Source organism: Mustela erminea, chromosome 18, assembly GCF_009829155.1.
Source record: "Mustela erminea isolate mMusErm1 chromosome 18, mMusErm1.Pri, whole genome shotgun sequence".
NCBI lineage: Eukaryota > Metazoa > Chordata > Mammalia > Carnivora > Mustelidae > Mustela > Mustela erminea.
Genome location: NC_045631.1, coordinates 60,068,027 through 60,086,805, shown reverse-complemented (window position 1 = coordinate 60,086,805; position 18,779 = coordinate 60,068,027). Strand labels below are relative to the sequence as shown.

The 18,779-nt window shown below is 59.2% G+C and overlaps 1 protein-coding gene across 7 annotated transcripts in view; it reads right to left on the bottom strand.

The window, feature by feature from the left end:
• Positions 1 to 18,779, bottom strand: part of RPTOR (regulatory associated protein of MTOR complex 1) — a 306,996-nt gene that overhangs the window by 159,605 nt on the left and 128,612 nt on the right. For all 7 annotated transcript variants that reach the window (XM_032322464.1, XM_032322470.1, XM_032322466.1 and 4 more), the window contains 2 exons: positions 12,971 to 13,117; positions 2,735 to 2,910 (listed from right to left, as the gene is read on the bottom strand). In XM_032322464.1, the coding sequence (XP_032178355.1) occupies positions 2,735 to 2,910; positions 12,971 to 13,117 (323 nt within the window). The remainder of the gene's footprint in view (positions 1 to 2,734; positions 2,911 to 12,970; positions 13,118 to 18,779) is intronic.

Sequence of the window (18,779 nt, the reverse complement as noted above, 5' to 3'; positions counted from 1 at the left end):
GCCAAGTCCCTCCTGACCAAGACGGAAAAGCGCACGCTGGAGACGTGGGCGAGGAACGTCCACTCACTGTGCTGGGGCGCATGTGCCGGGGGCGAGGGCCACAGATTCCCTTCTAGGCTCCTCGTGCCTTCTCCCCTGCCCCCTTCCTGCCTCTCCATCACCTGCCTGAAAACCTGCAAACATGCCCCGTGTGAGTCGCACTGTATCAGCCCCAGCCTGGCTGGGGGGTGGGGTGGGGGCCCAGGCAGGGGTGGGTCGGAGGCCCTGAGCACACTGGCTCGCCACATCATTCCAGAGTCGGGGTGCACAGAGGCAGGAAGGGCAGAAAACCCTAGAGAGAGGGGCAGGAAAGTGAGCGGAAATGAGGCCTGCTCTCCAGACTTCAAGGCGCACATGTGGGGTCTCCTGCCCACAGATTCCCACCTTCCTGCTGCCGCCTCCCACCCCATCGGGACCAGACGGGGACCAGATCGGGACCATCATCCCACAGATCATCTCCCTGCCGCTCTATTCCTACTAAGTCACGTTCCCACGGAAACCATCCAGGCTCTCCCGGCCGATCCTCCAAGTCCAAGGCCACGGCTCAGCGTTCAAAGCACCCACATCTCACGCAGTCTACCCGACCTACACCCAGCCCCACACCTTCCTGTGTAATGAGGCCAGCGCACATGCTCTCTTCACAGACATGCACGTCACCCCCGGTGACAGCCAGCCCGCCGGGCTGCGACTCCTCCACACGTCCCGTGGGCCCTCAGAGTGTGTGCGTCCCTGGGAACACCAGAGCCCCTGGTGCACGCGTGTGTTCAGTCTGACCCGAGCTGCTTTTGACGCCCAGACGCGCTCTGCCCGTGTCAAGCTCCCACGTACACTGTTCACTTTCAGGCCGCAGCTTGTCCCCTCAGCTAGACTCCAAAGGCACGACAACACCACGATCCTCTGCACCTCCTACGGCGCTCGGCGGAGGTCTGACGGACGCCGTGGGATTTTGTCCGTTATGCTGTGCATCCTGAGTGGAATGAATGGACTCCAGGGTCCTCTGGACCAGACCTTCTGCAGTCCTGTCACACGGACCTGTGATCTTTCTTGGCAGCCTCCAAACAGGGAGGACAGTTACCGAGAAAACCTCACCAACCCCTCGCAAGAGGAGACCCACGCGCAAGAAGCTGCAGCCGTGGGGACGCAGACGACGGGGGGAGCCCGTGTGCTCCCTGGTGGGCGGGCGCTGCTCGGACTGAGTTCTGCCTCTTCCCCACGTCCTGGGAACGTGGCCGCGTGGCCCCCGGGAGCAGCACCTCTGCCGACCTGTCCCTGCCTGTGGGAACGTCCATCTCTCCCTGGGCCACCTGCCCTCCTGGCCTGTTCTCTGCCGCTCCCGGCTGCCGCCCTGACGTCCCTCCGTGTGCCCTCCCAGCTGACCTGGGTTACAGCTGCCCTCGCTGCCACGGATCCCAACCACTGGGTTCCTTCTTCCTGTGTCTCCGCTGGGCACGTTTCTATGTTCCTGCCTCGGAGTCCCACCTCCGGCTCCTAGCGTCTTCCTTCAGCTCTCACCAAGTGCGCACGCTTGTCGGCCGACATTCGGCAGCCTCTCTCTGTGCTGGCTGTGCCCCATCCCATTGATTTCTGCTTCTCGGGGCGCAGTGGAGAGCGTCCCTCGGCAGGTGTTGGCCTGTGTCAGCTCGGGGATAAGCCCAGCCGCTGTGGAGCACAGTGGGTCACCCCTGCCTGCCCCTCTGGGCAGCTCCCCCTCCCCATTCACTGCTCAGGGCTACGTCATCCTACAGGAGGCTCTCCCTGGGCTCCCCCGCAGCCCTGGGATTTGGGGGCGAGGGTGAGGCTAGCAGAGGGGTGCTGCCCAGCCAGCCCAACACCGATAACCTCTCACCCCAGGGCGCTGGGCTTGCTGGAGACACTGCTTCAGGAGCAAAGCAGCCCAGGCCCTCGTAGGTCACCCCAGTAGCCAGTCACTGTGCTGTCAGCCCCCAGGGCCCACGCTTGTTCCGCTGCATCTCTGGATGGTGGGAAGGACCAGGGGTCTGTGTGTCTCCTGGCAGAAAGCCCCGGAAAACAACCCCCCGAGCCCCGTTAACAGCGCGCAGCTGTGTGCTTTCCCTGCGACCCTGGACACGGGCTCTCTCCCGGCCGCACGACTACTCCGTGGGAGCTTCCCAGCGAGAGGAAAACGGAAAGGAAGGAATGAAGGAGCAATGGGGGTCGGCGGCACAGCCCTGACGCGGAGGCCCGAGCACGCACGTCCCATGGTGGCGCCCGTCAGCGACGCGAGGTCTTTAACACAGGCTCTCCCGTGTGGAGCACACCACCCACGTCCTCGGTCACGTTCTCCAGAGCGCCAGACCGCGACAAAGGGCGTGGGAGGCAAGAGTCGTGACTCGGTCTATGGCCAGCAATCAGTGGCAGGATCCAGCTTCCGGTCTGCCTCGGGGTCAAACGGCTCTCCGTGTCGTGGCGGCCCGAGTTCCAGAACACCCAGGGCTGCCGCTAGGACACGCCCCAGCCGACCGGCACGGAGAGGGTGCTCTTGGGCGCCACAAGGCAACAGACCACACGAGCCACTCACCCAAGAGGCAGAACGTTTCCTTCACTCTCTATGAGTAAAGCCTGAGCCTCAGGAGGCTGAGTTGACGCCCACCAGTTGCGTCTGTAGGGTCGGTCCCTGGGATCTGCGTCCCTTGGGTCCCCGGGGGAAGCCCAGGTCATGGCACGAGGCACTTACCAGCGCAGGGCGATTTTGATGGGGGTGGTGAGGCACGAGGTGAACAGGTCAGCCGGGAGGTCGGGGATCATGGGCAGGAGCTCGCTGGCCTCACAGGCCGCCAGCTGGATGCAGTTCTTCATGGACGGCGGCAGGGGCATCTGTGCGAGCGGGTGGTTGGGGTTGATGGCAGCGACCTGCAGGGGAGGACAGGAAGGGAGAGAGAGGCTCAGTGGCCACAGACGGCTACAGCACCCACTGGAAACGTGGGCCCGAAGCAAGGACCGACGGGGCAGCCCCCGAGAGGCGGCCGGGGCGTGCCCTCCTGCAGTTCGTGGTCTCACGCTCGTCACCGAGGTCCCTCCAGCAGCTCCACCAGGCGCGTCTCTGGGAAGTAAGTTCTCGCCCCGGATTTGCACCGGGGCCGGACCATCCCAGCGTCCGTACGTCCTTCCCTTCGGGCCCCGCACGGTGTCTGAGCGTTTATCTTACAATCCAGTCTTCATCCAGCGTCCCTTGTTTTGGTGTGTTCCCTGACAAGGGCGCGGCTCAGGGTAGAGAGAGTGACCCCACCAGCCGCAGCAGCGAGCAGACGGCAGATGCGGCGCCCGCGGCAGGGACGCTGGGAACACACGAGGGTCAGGGCCCAGGGGCCGACCGGCTGCTTCCAGCCCCCGCAGGCGTCACCCGACATCTCAAAGCGTCGTAACGAGATACTTATTAATTCTGTAACCAGGGAGGGGGACTCTTCTCATTTTATTTTGACACAAAACTTCACCTGTCCTTGAAGCAGGGGGACTAGTCCTGCTTGCGGTCTCCTCCACTGAGACTTTGGTCGGCAGGCCCCAGCCCTGAAGCCTGGCGCACACCACGCTGCGGGAGGAACGGCAGCCGCTAGTTACCGTGGACCGACGGGGCAGCCTCCTGAACAGCAGCAGAACTCCCCCAGACCCAGGACCTCACACAGCCCGACCGCCTCTGCCAGCACACGGCCTGGGACCCCTCCCCCGCCACACTCGGGTGCGATCCGGTCCTCCCGTCCTCCGCCATGAGCTCCCTGGGGAAGGCCTTCTGTGGCGGGGCAGCGGGCCCGGCTGGGGGCACGGAGGCGGAGGGCAGCCCTCCTGGGACCGGGGATGGCACGGTGCCGCAGAAGGCAAGCGGACAAAACCGTATGGTGGCTGACAGGCTTTACACGTCCTGCATGTCAGTTTGCTGCGGGATGAGGCGGCAGCGTCACAGGTCACTAACAGAATGAGAATTAAACCCCAGAATGCCAGCTGAGCGGGACGTCCACAATGTCCAGGACCTGCTCACCCACTCACCCACAAACAGCCACAGAAAGCTACGTGCCGCGGCCCGAACGCAGGCGGTCCCCACCCCACAAGGGCAGGGCGGTGACGGCATCCCCCTACCTGCCCCGGCGCCTGGTGGTGCTGCCCGCAGCCACGAGGCCTGAGGCCCCCGCACAGTGAGGCTCGAGAGCGCAGGCACGTGGAGGGGATCCTTGGGTCCACGCACCAGAGCGGCAGGACTCCCTCCTCTCCCTGTGGACCACCATGGCTATGGGGGCGACAGGCTGTGGACCACCATGGCTATGCAGGCGACAGGAGGGTCTGTGGCGACTCCTCACTCGCCGGGACGGACTGGGCGTCACTCTCGCGCCCCCTCCTCATGGACCAGCCCTCCGCTGTCGACGTTTCTCCGAGCTCTTTCCCAATCACGATGTCACGTGCTTTTGCGAAGGGCCCCAGAGGTGAGTTTTATTTCCATTCCTGGCGATCTCTCGCGGTGCGGATGCGGCACCCCACGGAAGGCGTGTGCGCCGCGTCCCTCGGTCTGTGCGGCGGTCACGCAGTAGGAGGCCGCTCCGGGTTCCGGGCCACGTGTGCCCCTCTGGACACCACTGAAACCCCAGCCGGGGACACGGGCCGGCGCTCCACGGGCTCTGCCGACCGGGCCCGGGCCTCTGGGGCCATGTCCGCCTGCTTGCGAACGGCGCGCCGGTGAGGACGTGGGGCGCCGCCACCGCTGAGGAGACCCCGCTCTTCGCCTCCGCTTTCTCCCACGGAAGGAGGAAGGGCCGCGGCCGCACGGATGACCTCCTGCAACAGGAGCGCTGCGCCCAGAACACCCCGCGCAGCTGTGCTTAGTCATAAAGAGCATTTTAACTCCCGATAAAAATACAACTTCCAGAGCTGCGCGGTTTTTTTAATGGTGGTAAAATACCATTTTAACGTGAAGGTGACGTGAAGTTCACGTTGTAACCACTCTGGCTGTGCGGTTCGGTGGCCCTGAGAGCAGTCACCCCGCGCGGCCCTCACCAGAGACGGGTTCAAAGCAAACGCGGCACCCGGGTGGCTCAGGTGTCACCTCGGGGTCTCAGCGAAGGTTGCGATCTCAGGATCGTGGGATAGAGCCCCACGTCAGGCTCTGCACTCACAATCCGGCTTCTCCCTCTCCATCGGCCTGCCCCTCTCTGTCAAATAAATAAAATCCTTTTAAAAGCTTAAATCAAATTAATAAAAAAGATTCTCTCTGTTCTCCCGCCCTGACTCTCACTCCCTCGCTCTCTCTCGCAATAAATGATAACGCGGAGAGGAAGAGACGGCAGAATAAATGATAACGCGGAGAGGAAGAGACGGCAGAGTCGCACCTCTGCTCGCGTCCCGCTCCCCGCTCAGGCAGCCGGCAGAGCACCTGCCCCGCAGGACACTGGCTCCCAGCGCTGCAGGGACGGCTCCCCAGAAGGACGTGGGCAGAGCGAATGACCTCCTGAGCCATCTGGACCAGAGATTTTCCATGCCAGGTGGGTCTGGGGCCCGTCAGGCCCGAGGCACACAGGGAGGCTGGCAGGTGTGTCACAGGGCTGGGGCAGATGGGGGACACTCCGGGCCTTGGCACTAGGTGCGAGCGCCCTCTCCCTGGCCCCATCACCGGGCCACCAGGCAACTCTCTGCGGAGTCTGGAGGGAACCGCTGGTGGGCGGCAGGCTTTCGGGAGCACCAGCGCCCACACGGAGAAGCGCAAACGGGGCAGAACTGCAGCGGGAGACACAGCTGTGATGCACGAGGCCGATTCCACAGTCTTGTTTTCCTTTTCAGAGAGACGTCTACTTTCACAGTAGGAATCTCGGAGGTTCCCTGGTTTGAGGTTTCTGGTTAATGACTTGCTTCTGTGTTCAGCTTCCTCTCTGACAGCGTTGCGAATGAGCAGCTGGGCCTCCGGCCACAGGCGCGGACACTGCGCTCTGTCCCCCTCGCGTCTGCACTGAGCGTCTGCAATCTCACGCGCCCGGGATTGGAGCACCACGTGCTGGGCACCGGCCCCGCAGGGAGGTAGGGAGGGGGGCGGTTCGCATGCCAGCCACCACGGCGGAGCCCTGGCAGGGTGGGGGTTGACGAGGCCTCCCCGGCCCTGCACAGGTCTGTCCTGTCTGGCCCAGGGGTGGTGCTCCCATGGCACTGTTGGGGGACGAGGCCACACAGTCTACACCCCGGGCCTCACCAGCGTTTGGCCCAAAGCCTCCCAAGTCCTGGGCCCCGGAGGTGCTCCGTGAATGGCAAAGGAGGAAACGACAGGTACGCGGAGAAACATCTTTATTCCAAATACATCCACTAGAAATTAAATCTCCCAATTCAAAATAGGCATTGCTAGAAACCCCGATGGCTCCACAAGCCCCTCACAGCACGTGGTCACATGGACGGGAGTGGGCGGTAGGTCCAGCTGTAGACGGCCTGCAGAGACCGGCGTGGTCGCCTGTCCAGCGGGAAGCGTTCTGTCACTGTCCTCTCCTCCCACCACACCATCGGGCGCCCAGAAGGCACACGAAAGCTCTGCTTTAGGGGTCACTATGATGGCACCATTTGAAAACAGTGACATTCAAGGCAAAGGAGTCTGTGCCCCAGCAAACCGCTGGTTTCCAGGCTCACTCACCTGGGAAGACAAGCACCTACCGTACAGAGCAGTTTTTCCCACACGCTGTCTTGGTTTTGTATGTACCTAAGATACTGACTGACCTTTTCTTTTCTTTTTTTTTTTTTTTAAGATTTTTTTATTTATTTGACAGAGAGAGATCACAAGTAGGCAGAGGCAGGCAGAGAGAGAGGGGGAAGCAGGCTCCCCGCTGAGCAGAGAGCCCGATGCGGGACTTGATCCCAGGACCCTGAGATCATGACCTGAGCCGAAGGCAGCGGCTTAACCCACTGAGCCACCCAGGCGCCCCTGACTGACCTTTGCACCGCACTTACTCTTTGGAGACAGTCTGCACGAGCGCCAAGAACTCTGCAAAGCCACCCGGGACAGCCGTGAACACACCAGCGGGGGCCACTGCACAGCCCGAAGGGCAGGCCCGACTCCCACCTCCGCCCGGGGGGGGCTTCTCCCAGGGAATCTAGAGACTCAAACCCAGGAAACAATTTCAAATTTCAAAACTCACTAGGGCCTTCTGGAGGATTTGGGAAGGGTCCAGAAAAGTCTGGCAACGTGACACACGGCAGATTCAACAGAGACATCTGCTACGTGTCCCACACGTGCGGGTCACGCGGAGCCGGTGAGGGCCAGGAAGCACTCATCCCAGACGCACAGTGGCTGGGGCTCGTTTTCTCGATAGAACTCTGACATCGTGCTGCTTTGTCCTACGGACATACATAAGCACGAGACACCTAACCTCAGGGCCTTTACCCAGTGCATCTGTGAGAACACCTACTCGGTAACAGCTCGGGTTCCAGCAGCTTCTGCACTCGGTTCAACAATGTCTGCTTACGGTGGACATATTGCAAAGTGCAGAGAGACTGAGATCCGCAAAGGACTCCGTGCACTGCTGACCCAGCTCCTTCCAGAGGGCGATGCGGCCTCTGTCACGGGACAGACACTGTACCAAGACCAGCAGCTAAAAGCTGCAGTAATTTCCCATAAATAACTTACATGAGTTTCTGTGAAATACTAAGTAGCAATTTAATAGCCTCGTGGTACTCACGGCTGAGGACGGGCTGTCCAGGAGGGTACTCACTCCTGTTGGACAGAGGCCTCCCTGGTGCCCAGGAGCCCTCAGAGCTGCCCATCAAAGGGCAGAAAAGACCCCCTATAGAGCGAGATTGGGGTGATCACCCGGAGAGCTCACTCGAACAGACCGTGCGCTGTGCGAAGCCTTTTGGCTGTTGGCAGCTGGACAGCTGTGAACACAGCTAGTCCTCAGTGAGGACCTTAGTTCAAACCTGGAACCAAATTCTACCCCCCAGGGACTCCTACACGGCCACCAAGCAAAGGAAAGGCACCGAGCAATTCTGCAGCCTTCTACTTCAAGAAGAGAATTTCCATTTCTCGGCTTTGTGAACAGTGCTGCTACGAACACGTGTGTGCACATTTCCGTGTGAGCATGTTTTCAGTCCTCGCGGGTAGAAGCCAGGAGTGGATCACTGGGTCGCACGGCGGCTCCAAGTCTAACAGGTGAGGAGCCGGCGGGCCGTCTTCCAAGTGGCCGCAGCCCCGATGTTCCGCCTGCAGGTGAGGGCTCCGAGTCCGCGGCGTCCGTGCCAGCCCCGAGGATCACCCCTCGCTTTACTTCAGCCGTCCTGGTGCGCGTGCAGGGTGCCCCACTGTGGCTCTGATCTCCTCTCCCTGGCGAGGGCTGCCGTCCTTTCCCGGCCGTCTGGGGCGGGCCAGGACCGCCAGCACTGTGTGCAGTGAGAACGGTGGGGGCAGACAGCCCTGCCGCCTCTCTGATCTCAGCCTCCCGTAAGCATGGGACGGCAGGAGGCTCTTCAGAGATGCTCTCTGTCTGGCTGAAGGAGGTCCCCCCCTTCCCCTGGCGTGCTAAGAGGAATCATTCTTAACATGAAAGTGTGCTGGATTTTGTCAAATGCTTTTTTGCATCAACTGATTTGATCATATAGTCTTTCTTCTCCCGTCTGTCGGCAGGGTGGATCCTGTTCATTGATTGTTTTTTAAACCAGTGAGCCAGACTTGTAGAGCTGGAATGACCCCACACAGTCATCGAGTGTAATCCCCTCTCGAGCTCACTGGAGCCGACCCGCTATGGCTTGCTGCAGGATTTCTGCATGTAAGTGTGTGAGACGCAGTGGTTTGTGGTGTTTTATATTTTCCTTGTGTCCTGCGCGTCCCTTCCGACATCAGGGTAACGAAATTCCGCCCCCTTTGCACCTCTGGACAAGCTCTGTGCACACCTGGCGTGACCACACGGCAAGCCTCATAGAGCTTCCTGACGGAGACTCAGCGCTACGGGTTTAGAAGTGGCGGTGAGCTGCTCCATCCCTCCCGCCAGAAGCATCCAGATGTAGACACCCGGCGGAGGGCTGAGAAAGAGGACCCCCACGCGCCTGTCCTCTGGGTGTGACCTGAGGGTCTGCCCCAGCAGAACGAAGGAGAAAACCAAGGAAGGCGCAGAGGTGCGCTCTGGAAAACCGTGGCTGTGCCCAGAAGGCACTGAAGGGAGAGCCCAGGATGGCAGCTCTGGGACGCACCGTCACCACGGCCACCCGGACGAGGAGCGGGGAGCCGGCGAGCAGCTCGCTCCGGGAAGGGCTCGTTCCGAGATGCTCTGTGATCCCAGCAGCTCCGGGAACCCAGGAGACGTGTGAGAGCTAAGTCAAGGAGAAAAGAGAAAGTCTCTAGGAAAGTCAAAGGGACAAAAACCGTGACAAAATAGGAAACCAGGGCGCCTGGGTGGCTCAGTGGTTAAAGCCTCTGCCTTTGGCTCAGGTCATGATCCCAGGGTCCTGGGATCGAGCCTCACATCGGGCTCTCTGCTCAGCAGGGAGCTGCTTCCTCCTCTCTCTCTGCCTGCCTCTCTGCCTACTTGTGATCTGTCAAATAAATAATAAAAAAAAATCTTAAAAAAAAAAAAATAGGAAACCAAAGCACCTGGTTCAGCTGTGTGATGAGCGACCTCCACATGGTTGTGACATTTCAGAACTGGCCCACGTACCAAGCACGGGGACTCAGTCAAGGAACAGAAGACGGCCACAGAAATCCGCACGGAGCCTAAAACCCGAAAGACGTCACCGACTACTGATGGAACTAGAAATACACAGAAGGGTTTTGTTTAGATGTGCAAAGGCTACAACGTTCACTGAGCCTGAAGCCCGTGATTACAACTAAAGGGCCGAGAGGAGGGGAGGGGCAGTGAGCGGCCGCCCCCTCAACAGCCCTGGAGAGCGCACTAACACAACCGGCAAACACTGCCTCGCGGCTTCTTGCTGCCGGAGCTCTATGTCCCTTCGCTTCTCCAACCGAACAGACCGGTGGCAGCGGCCTATGGTTTCTCCGATGGCCAAAAGCTCACAGACAACCCAAATCTGGGAACTGAGAAGCACCAGGACAGGCAGGTTATCTGCACTTACAGAGCTGCTCAGCAGGGGAACCAGAGCGAGAGGTTCCCTTCGGAGTGAGCCCTGACGGGGCGGGCGCGACCAGGACCCACTCTACCCTCCACTGCCCCTCTGTGCCAGCTGATCTCCAAAATTATGGCGTATGCTCACTTGGTAATAAAAAAACTACTTATTTTAAAAAGAACATTGAAAGCACAGAGACTTGAAAACAAACTCTTAAAGCTCAAACTACAAAGTGACGGGACACAACGAAAAACGTGTGGAAGACTGCTGAGTGGCAGCACATGCTCCTGGCGGAGACATGGTTCGACCCGCGAGCAGTAGCTTTCGCGGTGCTCTCGGGGGGTCAGGGAGGGCTTCTGCGGCACCAGCAATGCTCTCGGGGCGGCTCCCGGTCCTCGGCGCGGCACGGGCCCATGGAGAATGTGAAAGCCGACAGCCGCCCTCCAGACCCACGCCCCTCGCCCCTCGCGGTGTCCCGCCCTGGAGTCTCTCCGTCCCAGGAACCACCTCCGTGCAGTCACGGTCACCCTCTTCTCCCTACAGGTCGCAGAGCCCATCGCGCCAGCCCATTCCTCGCCTCCCCGGGAAAGCCGCGACAGTGCGCCGGGACCAGCCGCAGAGCGGGGAGGAATGACGCGGGACAAGGAGGCGAAGAGGCCGTACTAGACTCCTCTCCATCCGGCACACCACGGCACGGCAGAAACAGACACCGTACTAGACTCCTCTCCGTCCGGCACACCACGGCACGGCAGAAACAGACACCGTACTAGACTCCTCTCCGTCCGGCACACCACGGCACGGCAGAAACAGACACCGTACTAGACTCCTCCCCGTCCGGCACACCACGGCACGGCAGAAACAGACACCGTACTAGACTCCTCCCCGTCCGGCACACCACGGCACGGCAGAAACAGACACCGTACTAGACTCCTCCCCGTCCGGCACACCACGGCACGGCAGAAACAGACACCGTACTAGACTCCTCCCCGTCCGGCACACCACGGCACGGCAGAAACAGACACCGTACTAGACTCCTCTCCGTCCGGCACACCACGGCACGGCAGAAACAGACACCGTACTAGACTCCTCTCCGTCCGGCACACCACGGCACGGCAGAAACAAACACTAAGAGATTAGCTGGGAACCAGTTTTATCATTTATCATTTTAATTTCCGCTATTTATGCAACAGACCAACTGAACAGGAGCCGATCACAGCACGTGCGACGGCAAACAGGAGACTTCTCCGCACTGTAATTACAGAGGAAGCGAGATGCAAGTCAGAGCTAATTATAGAACACACGGCGGGACGGTGCACCGCCATCTATCTGCCACTTCAGATAACGGATTTCTCATTTGCTCTCCCCCATGAGAAATTAGTCAATTAAACATTTTTTTCCCAAAAAAGATGCATGGAAGGCTTTCTCGTCGCACTCACTGAAACGAGCAGTTTCCGAGGCTGAGTAAGGCTCGGCGACATACAGAGAGCACGAGGTGGTGCCGGCGCAGACCGGCAAGTTGGCGCTCAGGCCCCCGCCCGGGGGAGCACCTGCCTTCCGCGGGGGACGGGGCAGAGGCCACGTCCACTGCGCCGCGGCCCACGGAGGCCGATGCACTGTCCTCCTTCCCCGGCCTGAAGCTCGGGCACTGGGACCAGAACCAGGCAGCATCCTCTGGCATTTTACTCACATATTTTACATGCAAAAAGGAAAACCTTTTTTGCAATATTTGTTACTTGATGTGAGGAAAAGCATATCACCTCTCGGGGCTCTGAGTCTTCCGCACTCATTGGATGACCCGTGCCTCGGGTAAACGTGCAGGAGACGCCCAGAAGCAAGGCAATCATCGGACGACACAAAACGTGGTCTTCCCTCCTCTCGAGACAGAACGCAGAAACCACACCTCGCGGAGCCGGGCTCTGTCCCCAAGGATAAGGGGCACCGTAGACACCAGTCGCTCTTACCCCATGTTCTGCGCGAGGACTTCATTTATAAATATAAAATCCTAAACTGCATGACATGTTAATTTTAAATTCTACCACACAGAATTTCAAGTTTTATTGCTGACTATGTCAGGCACCGCCTCTGATGACACATGAAGGGGGCACAGTATCCCATGGAAACTGAACAGACACGAACGGACTGGAGGGAACACGGACTCGGGATGACGTTGGCTCCGGAATCGAGCATTTCCTGCACCGCCACCGGTCGGAATTCATGATCCCCTCGAGGCTGCAGAATATTTGATTCCCACACACCCGCGCAGACCACGGGATGGAGGTCTCTTAATTGAAAATGCCTCTGCAATTTCTCTTCAGGATTCACTGTTCAGTTCAAACATCAAATATTAACTGAAACAACCGAGTGAGCCATCTCTCCACGAGCAGAGCACGGCCCTGGCTCTCCAGCTCCTCGGACAGAAGGGGCTGGTGGCCATGCTGACACTCGTCTTCTGCACTGAGCTCGGTGGGTGTTTTTAACGCACGCGTGCGCACGCACACTCATGCACACGCGGCGGGGACGATGACAAAGACGTGGAATTGATGGCTATGCCCGGCCACGGGTCCGTTCCTCCCCAAATCGATGTGTCTGCTGTATTTAAGCATTTATCTCAGAGGCAGAGGCCACTGGAGCGCAAACCAGTCCTGTTAATGTCATCACTTAATTAATGTTTAGATTAAAAATGACACTGAGTAAAAGGAGATGTAAAATGCGCCCCGAGGCTCGTGCCGCGCGCCTCCAGCTCTTTGTCACTGAACCCACCAGGGCCCCCCAGTCGCTCGGAGACGACAAAGGGAGCCGGCCCCCGCCCCGGCCTTGAGGAAACCCGCGGGAGACTCGGCCCCCGCCCCGGCCTTGAGGAAACCCGCGGGAGACTCGGCCCCAGTCCTGGGCACGAGGGCCTCACCTCCAGCTCCTGCTCCCTCTGCAGGGCGAACTGCTTGAAGGACTTGACGATCAAGCCGGCGTTGGAGCAGTCGTAGACGAATATGGACGGGCTGCCCATCCACGTCTGCAGGTCATACACAGACAGCGGGATGTACTGCGTGTAGTTCTGGAAAACAAAACCGTGCACGTGTGACTTACGCCTCCTGCACAGGACCGCCAACCCGCCCCCTGCGCAACAAGGGAGGGACGACACCCCGGGCCAGGTGGCACGGAGGGCTGCTCACGGCTCACAAACGTGGGAAGTCACAGCCAACCACACCCTCTGCCACATGTCCGCATGCCACTGGGCCGTGACCTGTGAGCGCCAGACGGCGGCCCCACTCCTGAGCCCGCGCCGGAACTCCCCAGCTGTTGCTGCCAGATTCAGCGGCTCGCTGTCTCCTGCGAACCCGGCCACAGTCCTGCTCGTGGCGGGACTTCCCTCCACGCGTCCAACCAGCAGGGCTTCCCCATCTACCTCCCTCTCCCGGGAACCAAACCACGGCCCCTTACACACTTAGAGGACGTGCACCTGCCCCTGTCTCTGCCTGCCGTCCTCCTCCACGAATTGTGTGCGCTGCTAGAACAGGCCGCGTCCCTCACGCGCCAGGGAAACGCTCCGAGGAGCTGACTAGGCTCAAATCTGCATATTTCCCCCAAAGTACCTTCTATTTCAGAGAACCGTAAGCACTTAATCCTGCAGATGACTTGGAAATCACACTTAAGGGATACAAGCGGATTTGGCACTCAGATTTTTTCAAACCACTGAATAGAAACTTATTAACATGAATCCACTAAGTGAAATTTTTTCTGGACACACTGTACTGTTCAGTACTCGAAAACACTCGGGAGACGACTGGGAATCAGAGAGCAGGATGTTCTCACCTCCGCAGAGAGACGAGGACACTCCTCGCTCAGAGGCTGGGGCCTTTCGGCACAGACCACCGCCCACATTTACCCTGCCTCGCACACCCCGCGTGCCTGGCGGAGCTGCCAAAGCCAACGCCATACGCTCGCAGCGAAGGGGACTGTGTTCCCCGCAGCTGAGCCTCTGGTGTCACCACAGGGACGGCGAGAACGGCCTGGAAAACAGGCCAGGAGCCCAGAGGACCCTGCAGGGCCCAGCGACATCTGTGACGGGATGGAGGCGGCCGGCAGAGGCTTTCCCAAAACACACAGCAAATAGGAGATCTAAGTCAACCCAGACAAGATGAGGCGACGCGTGGACAGCACAGGTGTGTGTGGGGGGGGGGGGGGGCAGACGTCTGGGTCCCGAGAGGGACCCCGCTCCGCTGACGTGGGCCGCTTGGCCAGGCTGCCCTGCCCCTCCCGTGGCTGGCAGGTGTTACTATCGAGAACGTTTGGAGATGACGTCCCTGGGCATGCTCACCGGACGCTTCCACGCGTGTCGAGGCTTCCTGAAGGAGCCTACCGACTCCACGCACGCCCAGAGTACCAGCGATCTGACAGGCTGATCCTAAAGTCAGCACGGAACAGAACTGCACGAGAACGTCGCGCGCACATGCACCATTTTCAAATAAAGAAATATGAGCAGGAACCCGCACAAGACATTAAATACGCTATAAATCCATGGTAATTACAGGACAGTATCAGGGAGGGCGGGAAAAACAAATCAACAGAAGAGAACACCCAGAAATAGACCCTCAGCATAATTCCAACGAGGGCGGCACTTCAGCTCCGCGAAGGAAGAAGAGTTCAGGAAGTGACACCACAGGACCTCACCAGCCATTCAATATTGCTGAGGCTCCACGGGCCGAAAATCCAGGATAGATTTTAAAACTAAATATAAAAACAGAATAAAAGATTTTTATTTATTTTGGTTCAAGAAAGTCCTCCTACAAAACTCAGAAGTCTTGAAGAGAAATAAAATAACATAATAATCATGTAATTCTGAAAAAACGCACACCAACGACAAGCAATTCAAGAGCAAAGAGAGTACAACCCACTGACAGGATCTTCCTGGTGTCTGTGGGTGCGGGAGCTTCTGCCCAGACCCACGGCGGTGAGAACCACACACACCGGCAGCCGCACCCGCAGCGGAGGAAGGGCTGTGAGAGCTGCGCGCTCTCGACGGTCGTGGGAACACACGTTCCGGTCGAACCAGCCATCTGCACACGCGTCCGTCCTCGCCCCGCGAAGCAGAAAGACGTCCAGGAGACGGACGGAGCAGGAAGCGTGCGACAGGGCACCCGTCTGTTGCTGGCAAGTGTGTGAATATGGAAGCTTTTCCGTTTTTAGTATTATTATTTTTTTAGAAAGATAGCGTGTTGGGGGGAGGGGCAGGGGGGGCAGAGAGTCTCAAGCCGCTCCCTGCTGAGCACCGAACACGGAGCCCAACAAGGGGCTCGATCTCATGATCCGGAGATCACGACTTGAGCCGAAATCAAGAGCTGGACAGACAGCCGACTGAGCCCCCAGATGACCCAGGAAGCTCTTCTGGAAGGCCATCTGGGAGTACGTACCAGTGGTACATGCACATCCCTTTGACTCCTAGGTGTCCATCCTACAGAAATACTTGCCTCTGCACACGGAAATGTACACGGTCGAACGATACTCCTGCTGTAAAACCCTGTCAGCCATCGAAATGCCACCGCGGAAGGGACGGCGAGTCGGATCTGTGTTTCCTCCCCTGCCCCACCAGTGCACGTCCCCGCTGGGCGCGCGTCCCAGCTCCCTCCGCAGCTCAGTCTGACCTCGCCAACTCCAGCCAACGGGACGCGACCGGAAGCAATGTGTGCGAGTCATCAGGGCCACCCCCTGCTCCCCTCTTCCTCTCTGCCCCCTGCAGGAATGCAGACAGGGTGACGCAGCTCCAACCACGCAGAGGACAAGAGCAGAGGGACAGAAGGGGACGGTCAGGTGGAAGAGGCCTGGGCCCCACATCCCGAGGAGGCCCCAGCGAGCCCCAACGACCTCCGTGGACCAGCACAGCCCACCCCGCATCCTCGCACGTGCCACGCGAAGGACCATCAAGCAGAGGAATGTCCACACATCCATACCCGGGACACCACGCAGCCCTGAAAAGACTGGGCTCACTGCTGTGGATTGAGGCAGAAAGATGTTCAAGCCGTATGATGATTTTAAAAGGGCAAGTCTTAGAACACTGCCCAGACGACGATATCATGGGGGCGGGGAGCGGGGAGGAAAGGGCTCTGTGTGGGAGCACGCGTCGCCGAGCTTTGCTCCGCACGCGACGGGGACCTGGGAAGTGTCTGTCACAGAAACGGTGCTGAAGGGAGAAGCGTCGAACTACTAAGCAACGTCCACAGCACAGCTGTTCCTCCCGGCCCACGTCACCTCGGCGGAACCAGCTGTCCAGGCTGGAGGGGCGCAGGGCCTCCTGCGTGCGGGAGGCCGCCGGACACCCCCGGGCCCGCCAGGCGGACGTCTGGTCTCTCCCCCGCCAGAGCTCCCCGTTCGGAGAATGCATCTCTCCCTTCTCTTGAAAAACATACTCAAGGCCAAGTTTTCATTTCAAACAAAGACACTGAAATGGGTTTAGGTAATTTATTCATCACAATCCACTTCATCTGCCAGGTTATATTAAACACGAAAAAGAAGGGTCCCCCCGCTTCACCCGACTGTCCTCTGGGCTGAGCCAAGCAGGGGCGGCGCCGGGACAGGAGGCGGTGAGAGCGGCCCTGGGCTCCCGGGGGAAGCCGTGCACCTCGGGGGAAGCACCTCCCCATTTCTGAGAAGACTCTGGGTGCATCTTTGGCCAAAAACGTCCAGGGGTGAGTCAGAGCTCTCAGCCACAGTGACGCGCCTCCTCCTGACGGCTTTCCTGGAGGGACCCCCGGGGCGGCGAGCCTCCTTCTGACCCTGCGTGTGGCCCAGCAGCCCCGCCTGCAGAGGGGTCCGCAGGAAGACGCAGAAGATGCATTTTCCTTCCACAGGGCGTCCTCCGAACGCAGGACCCCCCCACCGCCGCCGTGGGAGGGGACGGCCCGGAATGTCAGGTGTGGAAGAGCCCGGCTCCAGGTCCAAGCGCGGCCGCCAGCGACTCGGGAGCGGGAGCCCCAAGCAAACTCTCCGTCCCTCAAAACCCTCCCGGCTGGAGGCCCACTGGCTTCGCGGACCCTCCGTCTGCCTCTCCTTTGTCACAGTCAAATAACCGGGTGCTCCGTCAGTACTTGTAAACAGGTATCACCGAGCAACAGCACACACTGGTTTTGAAAGGTGTGCTCTACCGGCGGTGGCGGGCTCGCCCTTTCCGCTCCGTGCCCAGCGCGTCCTCGAGGCCGCGGAAGGCGGAGGCTCCTCCGTGCTCCGCTATCAAACTCGCACACTTGGAATTCTAGAGCCGTGGCGGCGCCAAATCCTACCGAATCATTTCTCGTAACTACTGTACCCGTACGGAGAGTGCCGCGGGCTCCAAGGGAAAAACAGCTGTTAATTTAATTGTAGACCTGACTTTTCTGAGGATTTCTAGGACTTGATGTTTGTCTGCGACCACTGAAGACGGTGGGTGCAGATCCCCTCTTTAGGAGAAGTGCTGGAGAACTCGGGACTATTTCTTTGTGAGAGCTTCAACGTTCAAAAAAAAAATAGGATTCCCCTGATGCTCAGAGATAAAACCCTAACCTGTTCCTGGGATGTCTTATCCTATTTGAGAACCGGATTTATAGAGCAGAAGTTCTCAACGCCACGTGCATCAGCCCGGCAGGGCTGGGGGAGGGCGGGGCGGGCAGTTACACACACACCCGGTCCCTCCGTGGCCGCCGCCGGGGTGGGACCCGCTCCTGCAGGGCCTGGGCCGGCTGGCGAGGGTGGAGGACAAACTCGGGGGCCTCGTGCCTCACTTCCCGCGGCCTGTGCGCCTCCTGCTTTAGGAGGAACACTCCCCAGATGCCTTTTTTCCCTTAATGATTTCACAGTTTACACACACTGATCAGGAAACAGTTTGCTGTACGATAATTTTCAAAGGAAAACGCGCTCGTCCACCAGTCGACTGTAAGACTTTCAACCACAAATTCGGTCTCTGATGGATACAGGGCTCCTCGGGTTTTCTGTTTCATTCTGGGTCACTCTGGGTAAGTTGTGTGTTTTAAGGCATTTCCCATCTAATCTAGGTTGTTAAACATACTGGTATACAACATTAATCCGCCCCTCTCCTCTACGTCTACAGGGCTCGGGGTGGTGTCGGCTCCTTCCTTTCCTCACGTGGGCCCTGTCTTCTCTTTCCTCCTCGACCCGTCCAGCTAGAGCCGCGTCCTTCCGAAAAGCGACGTGAGCGGTCGGCCCTCCCCACGGCCGCCTCCACTTTGCTCCTCGCTGCTCTTTGATGCGTCTCTCGTTCTACTGGCTTTGAGTTTAGTGGGCCGATCGTTTTCTAGTTTCTTAAGGCAGAAACCGCGATTCCAATTTCAAACCTTCCTGCCTCTCTGCATAAAGATTTATGCTAACCGCATTGCATAAAGATTTAAGCTAACCGCATCCTGCAAATCTGGTGAGCCCCAGTCCCACTGTTCAGTCTCAATTATCTTTATTTCCTTTGTGGTATCTTTCTTGACACACGTGTTACTCACTGTGCAAATAGTTGAGGATTTTCCAGATACCCTGCAATTCTAGCTTCTGTGCTCAGAGGGTAGGCGCTGCAGGAGGCTGATCCCCCAGGCCTCACGGAGACGTGGGGGACCCGCACGTGGCCCTCTGGGGGACCCACCAGCCACGCCTGAGAGGGCGCACGGTCTGCCGTGTCGGCAGAGGCTGGTGTCCGCTGCGCAAAGTGGCCGACAGTGGCGTTCCAGGCTTTCGTGGTGGTAATG